The following is a 19,235-nucleotide window of genomic DNA, read 5'->3' on the forward strand; positions in this document are numbered from 1 at the left end:
ACGTGAAGAAGATCCAGAGCGCTTCAAAGGTCGACTCACCGTGTCTCCACGCATGATTCCAAAGGCCGGAGACATACTTTTCGGTCCACATCGGGTCTATGACTAGTGCTGTAGAATGAGCTGGCGGGCTGCTGACGGGAAAGTCGAGAGCCTGAGTATCCACAGGCTTATCGAAGAAGCCATAGATGTGGCGGCTGGCTTTCTTGTAACCATAGAATCCGGGTAAAGATCCAATGGTATGCTAGGGCTCACGTTCTGGAGCATTATCTTCACCGTCGCGGAATGTTGTTTCCAATCAATCTGCCCAGATGCAATGTTACCGTAAGTCTTTTCCCGGTACCAAAAGCCCAGAACTGACCGTCCAAAGGGACACTGGCACTGGCTCGATGGTAGACGCCTGATCGTGAGGAATTACGCTGTGGGGGATGGAGATCACCCGAAGACATATCAAGTCCTCATTGTAGACGGGAAAGGGCCGGTGGGACGAGGTCCAATAGGTAGCGGTAATGGGCACCGCGACATGTTGAATTTGAAGCACGCCGGTGTTTACCTATCTCAATGCAGGACCAGAGTCCGGTATAAGAGCATATCCTACCAGATCTTGTAAGTGTGCACGTGTGGTGCTTGAGTGAATGCAGATTAAAAGTGGAAGTAATGACAAACGCGTGCCGAACGCGTGTGGTTGCTAAGTGGATACGAGGAACGTCATATCTTGAGGCCCGAGCGGTACTTCTAGACATTCGAACGATCAATACCACCAACAACATTTACCAGAACAGCTAGACATCGCACATACTACACCAACACACCATCCCCAATACCATGCCACCCAAAAGAAGATCCGCAGGCCCCCGCGCCGTCCCAACCCGAACATCATCCCAATCGCAAGCCACCCTCTCCTTCAATGGCAAACAAAACCGAGTCACAAAACCCGGCGTAGCACCCCAGGGCAAGACCAACAAGAAGGACCCAGCAATCGTAGAGGATGTCCCACAGGCCGAAATCAAGCCCGACGTAGAACCAGAACCGGATCTCGATGAACCAACAACAGCCGAGACAGCAACCGCACAACACCCCAATGAGGAAGCTGAAGCACCCACAGATCCCTTACAAAACGGCGCATCGAAGACAGAAGATATCCTAGGCGGTCGTGCACCACAGAGTGAAGCAGGCGCAACAGGAGGTAAAGGGTCAGGCTGGCTAGCAGACGAAGAAACCCTCGCGCGGAAAACCACCGACACGCAAATAAAACGATACTGGCGGGCGAAGGAGGCCGAGCGGTTAGCGCCGAGGGTACATCAGGAGGATCTGACGGTATATGCGAAGGTGTTGCGGGAGTGGGATATGAGTGGGCAGTTTGGGGTAAGTCACACACACACACACACACACATATATAGTCCCGAGATTGTGTCTTGCGCATGGGAGTGCTGACGTTGCTTCACTAGCCATGTATAGGTATCGCCCGCCTAAAACGCTGGAAGCGCGCGAATCTCCTAGGCTTGAACCCACCGATTGAGGTTCTAGCTGTGATACTCAAGGAAATGGAAGCTGGGAATGTCAAGGCGCAGCGGGCATATGTTGATGAATTGATGAATTCGCGGTTCGTGGAGACATGAAGTGGTGCACGCATGACTGTGAAGAGTCTAGAGAAAAGCCGCCTCGGGAGGAAATGGTAGTATCGCGGCCATCGCCCGGAGCACGTATACCAGCCCCCTGGATTGGGTATTTGAATTGCTTGCAGACACGATACTGGGAGTCCGGCGTCGACGAGCACGGATGGACCTTCCTCAAGAGGCGGCAATGTACGGCTGCTTGATCATTTCTCTCTTCTTCTGTTAAGCGATTTTTCAGAGCAAAGGCCTGATAGCTCGCTATGCCCTTCTACCACGGCAACCCGTGAGCGGCAGAATATCACTGAGTCATGGCGCATCATTCATCCAGGCACGCGGGCTTTTCCAGGATGACCACATCTCCGGTTGGAGCATGATGCTATCTATCTCCACCACTGTTTAAAGGCTTGTGAGGATCAGTCGAAAAATTACGTCTCAATCGTGAACGCTTATAGAATATTTCGCACACCCTCCAGAACGCTTTTCGCTCTATCATAACGAACCACCCCTCCCACACCCAGCCATCACTTCTTCCTCAAAGCCTCCACAAACTCCTTGGGCGGCTCCTGCCGATACCCCTGCGGATTATTCTCCGTCCACCGCCAAAGAGTCGCACACTGCTCCTCCAACGTATGCTCCGCCTTCCACCCCAACTCCTTATTCGCCCGCGACGGATTCGCGGTCAAATTCAGCACGTCCCCGGCCCTTCGCGGCGCGACCTCGTACGGTAAAGCGCGGCCGACGGCGGCGGAGAAGGCGTGGATCATGTCGTAGACGGTGCTGCCTTTGCCTGTTCCGAGGTTCCAGGCGCGCACGCCGGGGTTCTTGGTGCGGAGGTAGGTGAGGGCTTGTTCGTGGCCGCGGGAGAGGTCGAGGATGTGGATGTAGTCGCGGATGGCGGTGCCGTCTTTGGAGTCGTAGTCTGGGGGAGGGGAAGTATGTTAGCTGGTTGTGCTCTGTTGAGGAGGAGAATGTTTGGCTTGGCTCAACTTACCATCGCCAAAGACCTTTAGCTTGTCGCGCTTGCCTACAGCGACTTGTGCTAGTAAGGGTAGGAGGTTGTATGGCACACCCTGCGGATCCTCACCCATGACACCGCTTGGATGGCTACCAGCAGGGTTAAAGTAGCGTAGTAATGCAGCATTGAACTCCTTGCCATCCTTGCTTGCCTTGTTCGCGTTCGCCCTTTCCGCATTGATATGGTCTGTGATCATGGTCTCGACAACAAACTTGGTGTTACCGTAAGGGTTGGTGGGGCCGAGAGGACATTCCTCTGGGATTGGGATCATGTTGGGGAAGCGGGTCGCATCGCCGTAGACGGTCGCGGAGGAGGAGAAGACGATGTTGGTGACGTTGTGCTTCTTCATGGATTTGAGGAGGCATAGTGTGCCGTACACGTTGACATGGTAGTAGTCGAGTGGGATTTCTCCTGACTCTCCGACAGCCTATGCGATTGTGGTCAGCGAAAGCTTTCGTACTCGCGACCCAATTTTGAGCAGCATAGACTGCCGCATCGCTTTCAGCCTTCGGTGTTGGTGTGTGGACCTACCTTCAGAGCAGCGAAATGGATGACGCTGTCAATATCCGAGTGCTTGTCAAACACCTCATCCAGCTTCTTTCCATCTGTGATATCGCATTGTACATAATCTGGCTTCTTCCCGCAGATGAGCTCGATGCGATTGATGACTTCCGGGGAGGAATTGTAGAGATTATCGACGATCACCACCTTGTAATCGGCTTCGAGAAGGGCGAGGGCGGTGAAGGAGCCGATGTAGCCCGTGCCGCTGTGGTGGTGCTGTTAGCTAACACGTGTCGTGCACGATATATCGAGCAGGTGATCAAGATACATACCCGGTCACGAGCACAGATCCCACGACCATGTTGATGCACGAATTTGAGATTCAGTCCTGCTTGGAAGTATGGGATTCAACGAGGATGCTGGGGATTGCTGGCTGATATAGCGTAGTCGAAGTGGCAATGTGGTACAGGGAGGGATGTGTTACATACAGTACAATAATGAGTGTGGAGAGACGAGACAAAATGTTGGTGGGGTAATCGTGGTCAACTTTTTATTAATTGGGCTTCATGCAGGAACCAGCTCTCTCATCCCACCCAAGCACACGTGGGATCAAGCCTTCTTCTTCTTCTTCTTCTTCTTCTTCTTCTTCTCAACACCTTCACCTTCGCGGTAGGTGGAGGGAAGGTACTGTATCGAGACCACTTCCCGAGCAGCATCGTCCTCCACTCCTCCCGAGGAGCATCGACATCAATTGATGCTGCAGACTCTTCAGCACAACACAATGCTCGACGTTCAAGCTGCAATTCGGGTGCCATTATTGGGGCTTGTCAAAGCATGCACCAACATCAGCCCCACATCATTGATGACCATAGGCACAGGGGTTCGCTAGGCTACGGCTGTACCCGTACCATCATTCATCTCACTTCACCTCGCAGGCATGGGGCGAGTCACTCGCGGAGAACAGCTCAAGTACAATGAAGGTGGGCGGCATGTATGCATAGGAGTTGGCCTTCTCTTGTACAGGACTCTCCAATATAACAGCAATGAGATGTACAGTAAGTAGTTAATTACTTCTATCGATGTCCTCGGCATTCTCGAGGCAGATAAGCGGGAGGCTCTGCGGAGAGGTGCATTAGCGCAAGAACATCTGGCGCGCGACCTCACTACTGCATCAACAAACCACGCATACCGAAGAATGTGACGATCGATCACTTCGCGACATGCCCCACTTCCAAAGCTAACATCACATTCGACAGGGGGCTGGATGACTGTTTGGTATTGTGGCTATTGTTGGAGCAATACCAACCATGGAGTGACAATTGATGTGTATACTGGACCATGCACCAACAATAACATCGCCTCCGTGTCTATTGTCTCGGCTGAGCGCAGGAAAAGTACACATACTTCTGCTTTCTCGACATCTGGCCTCGAACAACTCTCTCACTTACAACCACTTTCAAACCTCCTTCCAGAACATTTCCAACACACAAGTCAATCATGTCTCAGACACCAGGCCCATCCACAAGACTCCGGTCCTCAAGACAAAACACCCCACTGCCGGTCACAGCACCACCAGGCACCAAGCAGAAGCCGACGGCACTCCCAGCAGCATCGGTAGGCATCAGCTCCGGCTACGGTGCACCTGGCAAACCAGTCATCAGGACACAAATCGCCACTGAGACCACAAATCTGACAACGCTACTGCAGAATGCTCGCGAACCACCTCCAGCCATTGAAGAAGAACAAGCAGATGCGGACGCCATCGGAGTGGCTGCTCAAGCTAGCAAGACCACATCTCGCCGTGCCCCTGGCCGCCCCAGCACAGCTACTCGTCGTCAGCGAGCTACAGGCAGTCTGCTCAATGGAGATGCCGACCTGCTCCCCCAACCACGTCGTGTACCCTCGCGCCTTGCTGAAGTCCCTCCAGCTGATATGTCAATGAATGGCGACGGGGATGGCACAGCCCTGCGCAACGCGACCTTCATCGACCACAATGCTGGCTACGGTGGCCGTGGTGGCGTCCCCGACTACGAGCCCGGTAATATCGCACTTGCGGCGCATACACTGCCTCGATACATCCCTCAGGTTCTCCGAGACTTTAACAAAGATCTCTGGTCTTTCCTGAAGGCCGTCGGCGCTATCTGTCTCATCGTCATCTCTACTCTTCTGGCCTTGGCTTCCATCTTCAGTGTCTGCTACGGTCTCGCCTTCACTGTCGGCGCCGTCTACAAAGGCTCTTCGATCGGCAGTCATCTTGCTGCCTGGACTGGACGTTCAGCAACTCCACCACTCACTGAGATGGAGAGGATGTGGATCGAATTCCGCTCGGCTCACGACCAGAGAGAACTTCTTCGAGACCAGGATCTCAACAAGACCAGAGTCGACTTCCTGCAGTCCGTCGCCATCCGCATGCTCGAAGGCCGCATGAGCGAGTGGGACAGGATCCATACCCTCAACGAGAAGACGATGAAGCGCCTCGAGAGAATGCTACCGTCAGACATGGCAGCTGAGATGGTCGATGGCCACCTTGTCATTCCAGACCGCTTCTGGCAGGCTCTGCAAGACAAACTCACCAACAACGGTTCGGCTCTGTGGCGTGCATTCTTGGATTCGAATTGGGATGGCGTGCAGGAGGTGACTGATAAGCGTGTGGCCAACTCGCTAGCAAATCTCAAGAACCAGAAGCAAATCGTCTCCCCAGCAGACTTTGCAGAAGCTGTCGGCAAGAACTACGCCTACATGGAGAGCCATTTCAAAGAAGAGATGCGCACAGCCGAACGCACCATGGTCGCCGACTTTCGCCGCGTCGCCTCCGAATCAGCCAGTGACGCCGTAGCCACCAAGATGACCGACCTCTTCTCCAGCAGCCAGCTCGAACTCCTCGCCAAAGCAAATCAAGTCCGCAACACCTACGAAGCCCTCCGCCAAGTCAACTTCTTCTCACCCGGTCATGGCGCCCGAGCAGTCCCCGTCAACACCTCCCCAACATACACCAAAGGCAAGAACAGCTGGCAGAAGTGGTTCTACCCGGCTCACCCACCGATCGCCGCCTTACAACGCTGGGAGGAAGCTACAGACTGCTGGTGCGCCACCCCCTCGACCGACATGGGCAACGCTCAACTCACAGTCAAAATGGGCCACACCATCTTCCCCGACAAACTCATCATCGAACACATCCCCAGCCAAGGCACCCTCAACATCAGCACCGCGCCCCGCGAACTCGAAATCTGGATCGAGAAACCCGTCAACAGCCCCAACACCGCCGAGCAAATGCGCGAGACGATGCGCGAGCAGGGTATCTCGAGCGATTATTGCGGTACTCCACCTAGCAACAATCATGTTTGTATTGGGGCGGGAAAGTACGATATCCATACGCAGAATACCGTGCAGAGTATCCCCATGTTCGTGGACACGAGTCTGTTGGGTTTGGCGGCGAAGACGATGACGATCAGGGTGTCGAAGAATTGGGGTGGAGAGGCGACTTGTCTTTATCGGTTGCGAATGACGGGTGCGAGGGTTGAGCCTACGAGTTGAGAGGGTATGTGATTGTATGATGGGTTGCGAGAGTGGGCGATGGGGTTTTATGGAATGATATGGTATGGTATGCATGAATGCATGGCAGGATGGCGAAAGGGATATATGAATGTGTCTATCTTGCTGCAGGGTGCTTGGGGTCAGGTTGACAGGACGCACGCATCGTTCAGCGTTAGAAGCGATTTGATACCCCGTGGATGGTAGTACCACGAAATGAAGCAAGTAATCTCATGTAACGCCAATATCTTGTCAATCGGCTCACTACTGGCCTCTCTCAGAGTCATGAGTCCTATCTCCTCCATCAGCTTCAGGCAGGCACGATTTCTTGCCTTGCATCTTGCATGTGAAATTGCGGGGCTGGCATTCGTTCTGTTTGCCGTGATACAGTAGACTTTTGATCCTCTACACCGGCCTTGTCATACACATCTGCTCACGCTCCTACGAAACCATGGCCTCCTCACAATCACTCGCCATGGATCCTCACGATCCATATGGCACCAAATCCGCTGATGTGCCCAAGGGCAGGAAACGCTTCATCCCACTCGGTAGACATGACCCCACGTATCGCAGCCACCAGATCAGTATAGGCTGATTAAATGCCCAGAGAACAACCCGGAAGTCATGTCCTCCCTCCTCCACAAACTCGGCCTCTCGCCCTCACTACAATTCCACGATGTCTTCAGCATAGACGATCCGGATCTCCTTGCGTTCGTCCCACGGCCAGCGCACGCTTTACTCCTCGTCTTCCCCGTCAGCCAGACTTATGAGAGGTTCCGTCATGAAGAGGATAAGGAGAAGATGGAGTATCAGGGTAGCGGGGAGGGGGAGCAGGTAGTGTGGTATAAACAGACTATCGGCAATGCGTGTGGGCTTATCGGACTGCTACATGGTGTTTCCAATGGAGCAGCGAGGAGGCAGATTAAGGAGGGAAGCGATCTCGACATTCTGGTGAAGAAAGCAGTGCAACTTGACCCACGTCAAAGGGCGACGCTACTTGAGGAGACCCCAGCCCTAGAGACGGCGCATCAGGAAGCCGCGAGTAAAGGCGATACAGCGGCTCCTGAGGCGGAGAGCGATGTCGATTTGCATTACGTGTGTTTTGTGAAGGACGAGAGGAATAGTCATTTGTGGGAGATGGATGGTAGGAGGAAGGGACCGCTGGATAGAGGGTTGTTGGGGAGGGAGGAGGATGTGATGAGTGAGAGGGCTTTGGAACTGGGTGTCAGGGCTTTTTTGAAGAGGGAGGAGGCTGCGGGTGGTGGGGAGTTGAGATTTAGTTTGATTGTGCTTGCTGAGGGTTTTGAGTGATGTGGATGGGGTGTGTGATTCTGACGATGATCATGGTCAAGCATGTTCATGCGGGTAAATGGTGGTATCGCTCATTTATGTCCGCGCGACTAAGCAGCATCTCGGCGCAACCTGCATTCCAGTCACTCGACGTCTGTAAGCCTACAGTCGTCACCCGAGCTCTCATCGACATTGATCTCACCTAGCGACGCATTGCATTCCACCGGCGGCTGCCTCCGCAAAGGAGCACTTTATGACATCCCCTTGGTCGAGACCACGCGCGGTCTCCTCTACCGTCGGCTACTTTGACCTCATGTTGTCGCTACCGTAACGGACAGCATGTGTATGAAGAAATACAACTTCAATGCCGACATAGCCGTCCCACGGTATCAGAAGCCATACTTTCTAGCCGACAGAACCATTGTTCCGCGTTCCTACCAAGTTGCTGGGAAAGACAATGGACGACCTTTTCAACATGGGTGCATCATCCCGAAACTTCACTGACCTTGCTCTTCCGTCTTGGGACCTGCGAATGGCCGACCACTCTCGCATGGGCCTCAGTATGGCGACCTCAGTCAATGCCTCAGCCATCCTTGCCATGCACGAGCGACATGAAGTACAAGTCATGGCGACCGTTATGGCGACTCTCAGTATCACTGCTTGCCTGTGCGCAATGTACTGGTTCTTGCTCATGCGGCGGAACTTCCGCCGAGACTTGGTTCTGCTGTTGATCTTGAGTGACTTCTGGAAGAGCTTGTGGTTCCTGATACAGGCTTCGGTGATATTCACGCATGGTCAGCTAAAGACAGATTCGACATCCTGTCAGGTCGGTGGGTATATGATCACGATGAGTATTGAGGCCTGTGGTGAGTTAGAAATATGTCAAGTATGGGCGGATCTGCAGGCTGATTGGTCGTGGCAGACTTGTCGATACTCTTCATGAGTCTGCACATGTCCCTCCAGATCTTCCCGCCCGCCAACTCCTTACTCGGCCACGACGGTCTATATCGCCTTCGACACTGGGTTCTGGCGGCGTTCATCGCCATACCCAACACAATGGCGAGTCTGGCCTTCGCCAACCCGGGATCAGCATTCCAAGCTGTAGGACCTTTCTGCACACTACCTATAAGGCCGTACTGGTATCGACTGGCCTTGTCATGGATACCACGGTATCTGATCTGGATATACATCATGGCAGTCGCGATCCGCATATACAAGCATGTGGGTAGCGAATTTCAAGTCTTCGGTCAAGAGAAAGACCGTAGTAGTAGCTTCTCCATGCCTGCTGAGAGCTCGGTCGATCGGGCCATGGCGACGCAGGTACTGGCGAGTACGAGGCGTAAGTCCTTGGCACCATCGAGCTTGGAAGTGAAAGAGAAGGGCTCAGACGAAAGCTTGGCACCAGACGAGAGGAGCGCGGAGTCTACCACTGCACTCAAGAGCCTGCGGAGCGCTCCGTCGGAGTCGGGTGTCGCGAGCCCAGCTGCATCCTCACGACGTGGCTCGGTACCAACGTGGACAACACCTTTCAACCTGCCCTGCGAATCTCCATCCAGGTCTCGATCACTGAAGAGTGCTCCTACTTCTCGCCGTGGAAGTCAAATGATTGCTACTGGGGTCATGGCCGAGGACTTCGCTCCACCAGTCCAGATGTCTGATGCAGCTCTTGCTCGCCACCGCGGCTCGATTGCTACACTACTCTCGGTCGCTGCATCTTCAGTCACTAGTGCTCCGGCATTGGACCCCATCGTCGAAGACAAACGAGGATCCACCTCCACTGGCAATTCCAGCCGGCCAGACAGAATCGCAGACACAGTTCTGAAGACCCGTCGCCGTGCCATCCAGCGACAGCTCCGCCTCTTATTCATCTACCCGGTCGTCTACATGATCATCTGGATCATCCCTTTCGTCAGCCACTGCATGAACTACAGCAATTACTATGCTCAGAACCCAATCTTTGCCATCAGCTTTCTGAACATTTTCTGTCAATGCTTTCTTGGCTTCGCAGATGTGTGTGTCTTCTGTTGGCGAGAAAAGCCTTGGAAACATGTTCCGGGTAGTGATGGGACTTTTGTGGGTAGCTTTCGCTTCTGGCAATTTTGCGGTACGGGAGCGAGGAGGAGGAGGCTTAGTAGAACTCTGAGTGATATACCTGATGATGTGGAGGCTGAAGGCGACGGCCAGCAGGTGGCTCAGAAGGGCGGCGGGGCGAAGTGGAAGCGATGGCTGTCACCAAGTGCGGATGGTGCGGCAGCGCGCCATCTCTCGGAAACGTCTACGAGCGGTAATGGTAGCGCCGTTACAGCTTCAGCTTCCGCGCGTCGACCAGCTGGAACTCACAGGAGAACGCTGAGCGGTGGGTCTGATCGGAAGCAACTGGAGATCGAGCAAGCGTATACGAGGCTTGCGCTCGAACGAGCAGACTTTGAGGCGAATCGCAAAGGCTTTGGAGAGAAGAGCCGAGATGCCACAACGGAGCTGCAGCATGATACTGAGCCGCGACCTGCGCATAAGGGGGCGTCGAGCAAAGATTGGTGGGACGGGGAAGTCGAAAGTGCATTGACAACCATAGATAAGGAAGAACATGAACGAGATGCTACAGCAGCGCATTAGTAGTCTGGTCGCTGTAATGTCGGTCTATCTATATAGAACAATTACGTCTCTATTTCGCCCAAAGCGCTATGCAAGCCACGTCAAGAAGTGAAAATTCAAACATCTTCACAACTCAATCTCGATGTCGTCCACAATCTGTACCTTGACACTCGCCTGCTTCGGGTCGGCTGCAGTATGCATAGCCTCGATCGCCTTTTCAAGCGGGAAAGTATGCGTGACCATAGCGTCGAGATCACAGACCTGGTGGTTTTGAAGGGCATTGATACCTGCAGGCCACGTATCTGAATAGCGGTTGATGAATCTCAGGTCGATCTCGCCCAGACTGAGTTGCATGAAGGGGAGGTTATTCATGATGCTTCGGCCAACTCCAACGACCATTACCAGACCCGAGCGCTGGCAAGTATAAGCTGCCGTGACGACGCTGGACTCGATGCCGGTGCATTCGAGGACGGTGCTGGGTGCCTTCCATTCTGATGGTGATGGGATCATGCGGTCTAGATCTCGTGGCTCGACACCATAGAGTGCGCGAATCTCCTCGGAGGCTTGTTGGGGTGACTTGCTGGGTTCGACCTTGTAGGTGAGCACTCCAGGGGCGAACTTCTTGGCAAAGTCGAGTTTCGATTGATCGATATCGGTGATGACGATGGGCCAGGCACCAGAAGCTTTGGCAGCAGAAAGCGCACAGAGTCCGATGGGTCCAGCACCACAGATAAGAAGAGGTCGACCAACGCCTATTGAGCCTTTACATGATCTCACGGCATGTAGGATAACCGAGAAAGGCTCCAGTAAGGCGCCTTGGGCAAATGTCATCGTATCGGGCAGGGGGTAGCAGTACTCAGCATCGTGGGTGACGAAGCGGCGAATCGTTCCAGCAACAGGACACACTCCAGCGAACTCGACGTACTCGCAGAGATTGTACTTGCCAGCTTTGCAGAGCCAGCATTTTCGGCACGGTACCCCTGGTTCGAGGGCCACGCGGTCGCCGGCCTTGATGTTTGTGACCTCCGAGCCTACGGCCAGTACGACACCGGCAGGTTCATGACCAAGGACGCATGGTCTGTCGACTTTAATAGGACCAATCCCGCCCTGATGCCAGAGGTGCATATCGCTGCCGCCTTGGATTGACAGTCAGGCCAGATCTCGAACTGTGTAGGCAGTTACTGGTACTTACAGATACCGGTACATCGTACATGTATCAATGCCTCATGCGGCTGTGGCGTGGGAACTTCGGTCTCCTCAAGAGCAATCTCATGCTCGGGGTTCACATGCAGGGCTGGATTGCCATACTTCTGTAGTTTTTGAACCAATGCCGATATGTTAGACTGCGGTACCGTACTATGCAGCCTCTTGTGGCTGACATTGCTGTTTGTGACAACCTTATGCGTATGGGTCGCACATCCACGAACACGGGTTGAGTGTGATGCAGGAGAGACCTGGTGTGAGCGGAGCAAAAGGGATGTTCTGGTAGATCGCCAGCCCTGCAGGGACGAACGCAAAGGGAGGACTTTGAACGACATTGGAGATGTATGCTCTGCGAGTATAGGAGCAAGAAAAGAATTGTGATACGAACGACGTACCTACGTACCTGCAGACGGACCTTCTCAAAGTGGCCTTCCGTCTTGATGCCGGTTACGCATGCCATGAACTCTGGGTGAAAGGCAGAGCTCCATTAGGCCTAGACTCATGTGTGACAGCTTCCATCAGTTCTTCCTTGCATGCTAGTCGTTATGTCATGTCATGTCATGTCGCGGACAGCGTACTCGACGTGCTTTGTTACGAACAATGTTCTCTCTTCGCCATACCACCAATTGATGCTGTGTAAAGAGAGAGTCAAGGTGATGCTGGCGCGGGTTTAAGCTGGCGCTTGCAGATTCCGCTTGGAGAAGTCTCAGAACAGAAAGTCCAAGCACATTTTCAGACATTTGTGAAATCACAGGGTGTTCGAGCAGACAGAGGGAGAGAAATTCGTGGCTCGAAGAATGTGTATGAGCACGATGGTTCGTGAATGGAGATAGCTTAGACGTTGTGCCACATCATTAATATACACATCACAACTACACCGTTCCATCAATGTATCCTCCTCAACCCTTCAACCCATCCTCTCACAACTTCCACCTCCACACCCAATTCAGCAGAGACCTCGACCTGCACCTCAACAGGCGCATCAAGGAAGCCTTCGACTAGCTCTCCGTCGACGAATCTCACTGGGCCTTCCTCGCCCATATCCCGAACCTGATTTCGGAAGCCTCTCCACTTCCCGAAGGGAACATGACCAGGACTCTTCACCCTCTCCGCGAGCAGCGACTGTAAACGCATGAGCACATCTTGCTTTCCAGGCGCGATGAGGCAGAACAGGTATATACTGCCCTCTACCGTCGCGAGGAAAGCTCGTGGGATGACTAGAGCAGCGGATGTGGGTTGCACTGATATAGGTCGAATGCGGTTCACCATTTCGCCCAGAAGCATCTCGCTCACGGGTCGTAATCGTCGGCGGTCTTCGTCGCTGAAGCCATTGATGTCGTGTTGGAGCACTACGAGATTGCCTTCCGCATCGGATTCGAGATATGTGTTTTCCGCCACATTAGCTACTGCTGTGCCCCAAACAGTCTCGTAGTGGCGCGCTGCTTCGCTCAAGGTATCGGCTACTCCGTTGCGACCAGATTTGTAATCGACTAGGGAGACGGACTTCATCAGATCTGTGACTGCTATCACGGAGCCGGTGACGCAGACATCGATCGGAGCTGTTGCTGTGCGGTAGGCGGCTTTCTTGACCAGGAAAGGTGAGCTTGGTGTCTGATACTCGAAAGAGTAGATGACGACCTAAGATAACATCAGCGAAAGCTCGAGGAAGTAGCCAATAGGATCGCATGCTTACCGTCTTGACAAGAGCCGCCACAATGCGTCCTTCGCACATAGCAACGCATCGACATGCTCCTCGCAAACTTAGCTCCGTAATCATCTTGAGGCGTCGCTCCTCCGTGACCTCGAAGACCAGTAATCGACCCCTCGTCTTCTCCTTGCCTTCGCCGTCATCTAGGTAAGCTGTGCCCACCACGAATCTTTCTGCCGTTTCACCCGTGCCCGAGCCATCGTCTAGTTGGCATCGCATAACGCACTCCACCAGCTCATCCTCGTTCAGAGCATGACTGTGCAACTCTTGAAATGCTACTTCATCAACAAGCTTGAAATGGCTGCTCACTTCTTCCGCGCCAGCCGCCAGAGTCCGCTTGATAGTGCCCAGACCAAAAGATTTCAGGTTGGGACTGTATGCTATCCGTCGTACAGTCTGGCCAATATGTAGCGTCTGGACATGCGTTGTTCGCTCCTCGTCGACCATGGCCAGCTTTAGCTCATCCTCGGTCGCGATCGCAATGGCTCCAGGATAAGTCTCGCTATCGAAAGAGCAGATTGCTTGTGCCGACTCCGCCGTGACCGCACTGTACACCATCCTGCCTTCTTGGCCGTAGATCAGTGAAGGGTGCTCGCATGTAGTGAAGACGTTCAGCAAGCCATCGCCTCGCGGTAAGAGCGCGAAGTTGGCTTGCTGTGTACCAAGAACGATGCTTTTCCGGGCTGTGAAAGGTTGTTGTGCTGATTCTACGGTGTATGTGACGACATTGCCATCTGCTAAGCCGATGAACAAAGTTGGTGGTTGATCGCGAAGTATGTTGGCTATCGCCAGTGATCGAGGTACTGCTGGACCTTCTGCTTCGTCCACTACCTGCGTCTGAGCGATCGGTTTCAGGTCGGTCAATGATAGGAAGGCGACTTTGCTATCCAGCCAAAAGCCCGCCACACAGGTGTTCGGCACCGTACGCGAGACAGCTATGCAAGAAATCTGCTGCGCGGCCTCGAAGGACCTTTGTGCCTGCACTCTGATGCTGCTGGCACTAAGATCAAGCGCCACGAGTGCAGCACCAGCAAGCGAAAGTACAAGCGTGTTCCGCTCAGCCGCCACTGCAGTTATTGCGCTGCCGCCAGGAGGTGTCCACCTGTCGTTCACCATGCCATTGCTTTCCTCCGAGACCTGTACTGCCGCGCTAGTGACCTGCACACATCGACCGTCTGCGAGGTTGCCAGCGTACAACGTAGCCTCACCGAGATCGAAGCCACCGAAACTGTCTACCTCCTCTACTTCGCCATCACTCGAGAAGCGAAACACTCGAGTATGCGCGACAAAGCTCACGATCAAGGTATCTACAGTCTGAACGCCAGCTTGACTTCGCAGACTGAAGACTTGCGACACCGGCGCACCCATTTCGCCAATCGAGCCTACATCCTCCAGACCAACGCCAGACCGTACAGATCTCAGTGACCCATCGGTATATGCGCCTGAGCCAGTCACAATCCTAGCCTGGCCAGACGAGAATTCATTCACTGCTGCTTCCGCACTTCTGTTGCCCATGTCCATGATAGTGAAGTCCAGGATCGGCGCAATGTTCGAGAACGTCTGTACAATCTCAAGGCTCTTCTCCGAGATCTGAATGATCTGGCTGTCGCCTTGATGGCTGCCAACGAATATTCGGCCAGCATCAAGGTAGACGAGAGTGTTCGCTCTTGAGGTCTGCCCGAGTACATCGATCTGATGGCCAGCATATTCTCCATCGTCGTTTTGCTGGATGAAAAGCAGATACAGCTTCCCGTAGTCATCAGCTAGGACATATCTTTGATCGTCAACTGCGCACCACGCGACAAAGACCGTAGCTTCTTCCAGCTGTTGTGTGTTGGTGATCCGAAATTCCCACTCATCCGCGTATGCTATGCTCGTCTCGCCAACAATCATCACACCATATAACGGCGCTGGCAGAGGTATAAGATGGCTTGCTCCCAGCTCAATGTCACCTTGTGCATTTCGGCCTTTCTCTAGCTCGGCTGTTGGCGGTTCCTCTTGTGGGCGTAACGATGGTGTGAACTCCAGCTCGCGGACCTTCAACCGCACCTTGTTCGTGCTGTCTTCCCATAATATCGCGAATTCTGGATTTGCTAATCGTGCGCCACCCTGCCGTTTGTGTACAAATGCTGTACTTCTCACGAAAAGCTCCGGTATCCGTACCGGCACTGGATCTTGCAGTTCTCCGATCTCATTGTCAGCTGCTCTCCTCTTGCCCTTGCCAGCATGTGCAATCGGCAGTATATTGACAACCCCTTCGTAGCACTCCAGCGTCATGAATCGATTCGACGGATCGATATGCACTCTGTCACCCGTCTGGCTGTCTCGTGCAGCCTTCTCAGCAACATCAACATAGCTCTTCTCCGTCTTGAGCTCCTTCCGCCCAGCGTCCCACGAGAGCGTGAAGTAGTGATATCGATCTGTCCCAACGAAGAGATGGTCTGTCTGACTCGTCGCAGGTCGAAGCTTCTGCAGTAATGTGACTTTGCCATATATGGTCTTTGAGTGCTGTAATGAGAGCTGGTCAGGCTGCTGAGGGTTTGGTGACCATACTTCAAGACGATTGGCTTTTGCTACCACCAGATCTTCTGATTCCGGACTGAGAAATGAGGTCCGTATTGCATGCCGTACACTAGACGGTCTGTGGATGGGTGCCAGATATGCCATGGTTGATCGGAGTTAAGGATGCTGATTAGCCTTGGAGCTCAGCGTTGTTCAGTTTGTCAAGGATGAGGCTCTATTCTTGGTAAGATCATGCCCGGCTTCAACTGTTCTATTAGTGTCCAGCACCTTCCTCTCGGTGTGAATGTCAGGACGATGTTGGTAAGATATGTGAGATCAATCAATCGATGGTTAATTGGTGAAGTCATCATACGCGAGAGCTCGCTCGCTGGAAACACGCCTCGGTCCAAGCTTCGAGCAATGAAAATCTACATAGTTTGTTCAAGACTCATTACCTTTCGCGCGACTACAGCAGCAGCAGTAAAGAATACCTCGCTGTCAGCAGGGATGAGCGATGGCGCGTAAGTCGCCCCGGTAGTATATGCTCGCTGCCGATACAGGCAGGCCCGTTATACCAACTGACTTACTTTCCAGCTGCCAAAGTGCCCGAGGACGACGACGATCCCGTTACAGCAGAGTACGATGTCTACTTAACACCCTCACAAGCCGAAGAGATCTTCCTCCTGCAGTATCCGAACCGAGTCCGCACACGACCCTACAACGACCGCACTGGCTCCAGACCTCAAGACGTACGGATCAAGCCTACTACTGGCTTCATTGAGCTCGATGTCAACCTCAACACTGGCTACAACTTCAACAAGTACAAGTCACTACAGTGGGGAGATGCTTTAAACACCGCTCGGGATATCCAGAACAGCTCGGGTACATATGGACCCGCGGCAGGGTTCAGTGGTGCGAAGCCAAGGACTGCTGGGCGTATGGCTGTAAAGGATCAGGCAGATCGACAGTTACAAATCCAACATGATCTCGCAGGATTCAAAAACGCAGAGTCAGACGGTAAAGTGATGCGCGTACAGACGCTAGGAGGTCAAGTCATTCGGCACGATGGGCCAGACGAGATTGGCAAACCAATCTATTTTGTTGGAGCTTTCCGCAACGATCAACTACACTTGACGAAAGTCACTGGCACTGCGCAGATGCGTCCGCAATTTCACCACCTCGATGCGGAAGAGCAACGTGCTCGCATCGCTGCTTCACGCGCATCTGCTGCAGAATTGGGAGAGCCGCGACCAGCCGGCGAGGCACGATCGATCCTGGCCCGAGAGAAGAAGCTGGATGATTCAGACAAAGTCAGGCTCGAGGACGTGCTGAGGAAGCAGTTGAGTGCGGCGGAAGCAGAGGAGTGGACGAAGATGGACTACATCGACGAAGACATGCAGGCTGCCTACGATCTGTTCAACGACAGGATGTTCGTGAAAGACGTGGAGGCTGCGCCGCGGCTGAAGAGTGATATGGACAGTTGGGACTACCTCGATGCTATCAGTAAGCCGCGGAGAGGCAGCGTCGGGAGGCGGAGAAGGAAGAAAGGTAAGGAAGTGGAGGGGGTTGATCTCGAGGATGGTGAGGACGAAGCTCTGCAGGAGGGTGGTTGACGCCTACAGCTACCAGCGCATAGTTCTTGCCACGGCAATGCATGGGCAAACCTCTGAACTGGGCGAATGACACCACGGTGTATGCTTATCCAAGGCGTAGCAGTCGCAGCAGCCAAGCACGCCCAGGGCGAACGACCATATCGCTTGGCAGAAGAGCAGGCATCGCTCATCCCTAGTAGTGACACTGCCAGATTGAAGACTAGGCGGGTGCGACCGGCAGCAGCGAGCATGATACACCTTATCTTTTCGGCTGCTGCACTCAAGCCTCTGGAAAATAAGCTTCCATCCCACGATGCAACCGAAGCTTTTCCTTCCGAATCGGAAAGCGCGATCTCGTACCTCCAGTACATCTACCTTTACACGACATGAAGCTACCTTACTCACGATCGTCTGCATAATACTGGTCACACGACTGAAAGCTCTTCGGTACAGGTACAATATTTCCCAAAAGTCAATGTCTAGGCCATGGTCTCACCGCAAGAGAGACAATCTCGCGGCACCCTGAACTCTACATCTTTAGCCACGGACACGAGAATAATAATGCCGTATCGCATACGAACAAATCAAACTCGCCCAAGTCTTCATCCGAATACATGTATAGTACACTTTCCATGCATGCGCTGCGGTAGGACGATCGGATGAGTGCGATTCCGCAGCTGCCGAGAGAAGTAGTACGATCTTTTCGCGCGTGTCACGGAACTTTATTAGTCGCGTGGTACGATGCATCATGCAGGACGAAAGCTCTTGTGTCTCTGAGAGGGCTCGGCATGCTCGGATGAGTGCATCATGCGTGATTTAGGAGGAATGAGGCATGAGGTCAGATGGGTTGTCTGGTGGACATGCATGAGATGAGTACTGGTTTACTTGCTCCTTCCCTTGACATTTCTGCCGAATCGTACTTTGATGACTGGCGTTCTTGACGACATACACGATTTGACATTACAACAAAGCTATCAACCTGCTTCCCTGCTATATATAGCCTGCGCCTAAGTTAGACATCGACGACACGGCCATCATGCTTCCAATCGTGCTGGTTCTACCACTGGCATACGCCGCTCTTTACCTACTCACCTGAGAGCTCGGCCAGTGTGGTCGCACTGCAAGGACGAAAACGTATATCTCAACTCTGATGATCGCGTGTGGCCTTCTCGATATCTGTGGACCCTCAGCCATTCAATAATGTCTCTCAACGCTGGAACCATCAGGGCCCTCCATAGGCCACCGTTGATGATGGGCTCATGGCCTATCAGTAAGCCGCAGACATGTGGCTAGACACTTTCGCCGCGCTCTCGCGCCAAGCTGCTGCTGCCGTGTCCATGCTGCAATGGACGAAAGCCTCGGTGCATTGCGAATCTTCTTCGATTGGAGACCAGTCAAGGAGGGAATAAAAGGAGTCTTATCATCTACGTGTTGACGCGAACACGCAAGAGGAACCACAAGTCGACTACAGCACGTTGAGCCTGAGGACTGGAAGCGAACTGGCTAGTCGAGCAGAATATGCGACGTTCGATACAGTGAACAGCTGAGCTACTAGTCTCTTGAAGGGGATGAAACCTTGGTTTACGGAGTAGACCAATTGCTTTTGGCTTGCAGGAATAGCAGAATCACAAGGGGTGGACTTAACAGTCGATTTTGTTCACTACCTCACCCTCATATTGATTCCACGG

General features: G+C 53.3%; 8 protein-coding genes across 8 annotated transcripts; 5 read left to right on the forward strand and 3 right to left on the reverse strand.

The window, feature by feature from the left end:
* Nucleotides 1-822: 822 nt before the first annotated feature.
* On the forward strand, nt 823-1,616 carry LTS14_001731 (uncharacterized protein; the record flags this gene model as incomplete). Its single annotated transcript, XM_064834439.1, has 2 exons — nt 823-1,362; nt 1,446-1,616. The coding sequence occupies 2 exons, from the start codon at nt 823-825 to the stop codon at nt 1,614-1,616; spliced, it is 711 nt and encodes a 236-aa protein (XP_064698303.1).
* Nucleotides 1,617-2,134: 518 nt separating this feature from the next.
* GAL10 (UDP-glucose-4-epimerase) lies at nt 2,135-3,490 on the reverse strand (the record flags this gene model as incomplete). Its single annotated transcript, XM_064834440.1, has 4 exons — nt 2,135-2,532; nt 2,605-3,055; nt 3,160-3,394; nt 3,462-3,490. The coding sequence occupies 4 exons, from the start codon at nt 3,488-3,490 to the stop codon at nt 2,135-2,137; spliced, it is 1,113 nt and encodes a 370-aa protein (XP_064698304.1).
* Nucleotides 3,491-4,626: 1,136 nt separating this feature from the next.
* On the forward strand, nt 4,627-6,663 carry LTS14_001733 (uncharacterized protein; the record flags this gene model as incomplete). The annotated part of the gene is made up of 1 exon (XM_064834441.1): nt 4,627-6,663. The coding sequence occupies one exon, from the start codon at nt 4,627-4,629 to the stop codon at nt 6,661-6,663; it is 2,037 nt and encodes a 678-aa protein (XP_064698305.1).
* Nucleotides 6,664-7,111: 448 nt separating this feature from the next.
* Nucleotides 7,112-7,971, forward strand: YUH1 (ubiquitinyl hydrolase 1; the record flags this gene model as incomplete). Its single annotated transcript, XM_064834442.1, has 2 exons — nt 7,112-7,208; nt 7,268-7,971. 2 exons carry the CDS (start codon nt 7,112-7,114, stop codon nt 7,969-7,971), a joined length of 801 nt encoding a protein of 266 aa, XP_064698306.1.
* Nucleotides 7,972-8,425: 454 nt separating this feature from the next.
* On the forward strand, nt 8,426-10,563 carry GPR1 (G protein-coupled receptor gpr1; the record flags this gene model as incomplete). The annotated part of the gene is made up of 2 exons (XM_064834443.1): nt 8,426-8,816; nt 8,873-10,563. The coding sequence occupies 2 exons, from the start codon at nt 8,426-8,428 to the stop codon at nt 10,561-10,563; spliced, it is 2,082 nt and encodes a 693-aa protein (XP_064698307.1).
* A 105-nt stretch (nt 10,564-10,668) lies between these two features.
* LTS14_001736 (uncharacterized protein) lies at nt 10,669-12,205 on the reverse strand (the record flags this gene model as incomplete). Its single annotated transcript, XM_064834444.1, has 3 exons — nt 10,669-11,678; nt 11,735-11,852; nt 12,149-12,205. The coding sequence occupies 3 exons, from the start codon at nt 12,203-12,205 to the stop codon at nt 10,669-10,671; spliced, it is 1,185 nt and encodes a 394-aa protein (XP_064698308.1).
* A 425-nt stretch (nt 12,206-12,630) lies between these two features.
* On the reverse strand, nt 12,631-16,120 carry LTS14_001737 (uncharacterized protein; the record flags this gene model as incomplete). The annotated part of the gene is made up of 2 exons (XM_064834445.1): nt 12,631-13,383; nt 13,439-16,120. 2 exons carry the CDS (start codon nt 16,118-16,120, stop codon nt 12,631-12,633), a joined length of 3,435 nt encoding a protein of 1,144 aa, XP_064698309.1.
* Nucleotides 16,121-16,469: 349 nt separating this feature from the next.
* On the forward strand, nt 16,470-17,568 carry LTS14_001738 (uncharacterized protein; the record flags this gene model as incomplete). Its single annotated transcript, XM_064834446.1, has 2 exons — nt 16,470-16,476; nt 16,550-17,568. The coding sequence occupies 2 exons, from the start codon at nt 16,470-16,472 to the stop codon at nt 17,566-17,568; spliced, it is 1,026 nt and encodes a 341-aa protein (XP_064698310.1).
* Between the last annotated feature and the right edge of the window lie 1,667 nt (nt 17,569-19,235).

The sequence above is a fragment of the Recurvomyces mirabilis genome, assembly GCF_035927965.1.
Source record: "Recurvomyces mirabilis strain CCFEE 5264 chromosome Unknown scaffold_3, whole genome shotgun sequence".
Lineage (NCBI taxonomy): Eukaryota > Fungi > Ascomycota > Dothideomycetes > Mycosphaerellales > Teratosphaeriaceae > Recurvomyces > Recurvomyces mirabilis.